Source organism: Psammomys obesus, unplaced genomic scaffold (genome assembly GCF_907164565.1).
Source record: "Psammomys obesus unplaced genomic scaffold, mPsaObe1.curated_primary_1811, whole genome shotgun sequence".
Lineage (NCBI taxonomy): Eukaryota > Metazoa > Chordata > Mammalia > Rodentia > Muridae > Psammomys > Psammomys obesus.
In genome coordinates this window covers 1-1469 of record NW_026588608.1, presented here as the reverse complement: position 1 = coordinate 1469, position 1469 = coordinate 1, and the positions used below count along the sequence as shown (strand labels likewise).

General features: G+C 40.0%; 1 protein-coding gene across 1 annotated transcript; it reads left to right on the top strand.

Annotated features, from left to right (window-relative positions):
- Positions 1-26: 26 nt before the first annotated feature.
- On the top strand, positions 27-1458 carry LOC129674388 (histidine-rich glycoprotein-like; the record flags this gene model as incomplete). The annotated part of the gene is made up of 1 exon (XM_055604350.1): positions 27-1458. A coding segment is annotated over one exon (1432 nt), but the record flags the coding sequence as incomplete, so codon positions are not given.
- Between the last annotated feature and the right edge of the window lie 11 nt (positions 1459-1469).

The following is a 1469-nucleotide window of genomic DNA, read 5'->3' as shown; positions in this document are numbered from 1 at the left end:
CCAAGGGAACAGGAAGCATACAAAAAAGGCCCTTCAAGGAAGTGAGTAACAAGAACCGGTGGAACAAGCAGAGTGTCCGGGCACTTGTGAAGAACATTGTCAAAAACAGGCAGCTCAGGAGCGCGCCCTCAACAGAGCTGCCACAGCTCAGTCTGGTGCAGAAGCCCAGGAATTTAGCAGGAAATTCCTTCCACTCGGAGCCCTTGCTCCCAAAGGAACATAGGGAGACAGTCTCTTCTTTCACAGAACCATCTCTAGTGAGAAAGGCTCCATCTACAGAATCATTACCTGAGTTCATAGACAGACGTAAAGATTTGTCTTACACCATTTTTGTTTTAGAAAGTGCAAATGCTAATGTGAAAAGAATGAAGGCTTCTGACCTAAGTTTACTATCTGAAAAGGGACATCGAAACCTTAGGAAGAAAAAATCTCATTTCCCGTTGATTGCAAGGAAGCCAGCATCCTCTGCATTGAGAAACCTGGTAAATTCCCCTGAACGAGGGGTCTTTTCATCTTTAGGAGACCTGAACTATCCAGAAAAGGCTTTTTCAGAAGTATATGCCATTTCTGATCATTCTACAGAAAAACCTCTTGAAAAAAATCAGGCTATTACAGATAATTTTGAAGAAAACATCCTTGAATCTACTGTGCCTGAAGAAACTGCATTAGAAAATAAAATCTCTGCACATCATGCTGAAGATTTTCATGTGCAAAGATACGACTTAATTCCAACTGCTGAGCAAACCACTGGACCACACCCAGACTTCATTTTGGCACCTGATGAACATTTCGATGACCATATAAATAACCATTTTGATGACCATTCAAATGACCATTTCAATGACCATTCAAATGACCATTACGATGACCATTCAAATGACCATTTTGATGATCATTCACATGACCATTTTGATGACCATTCAAATGACCATTTTGATGACCATTCACATGACCATTTAGATGACCATTTTGATGACAATACACATGACCATTCAGATGACCATATTGACGGCAATTCAAATGACCATTTTGATGACCATACAGATGACCATTTTGGTGACCATACAGATGACCATTTCGATGACCATTCAGATGACCATTTTGAAGACCATTCACATGACCATTTTGATGACCATACACATGACCATTTTGATGACCATTTAGAAAAACATTTGGATGACCATTTTGATGACCATTCAAGTGACCAATTTGATGACCATTCAGGTGACCATTTTGATGACCATACACATGAACATTTTGATGACCATACACATGACCATTTTGATGACCATACAGATGACCTTACAGATGACCATTCAAGTGACCATTCAGATGATGACCATGCAGATGAGCATTCAGATGACCACTTCCATGAGCATTCAGATGACCATTCACATGACCATTTTGATGACAATTCCAATGACCATTTCGATGACCACTCACATAACCATTTTGATGGCCATTCAAAT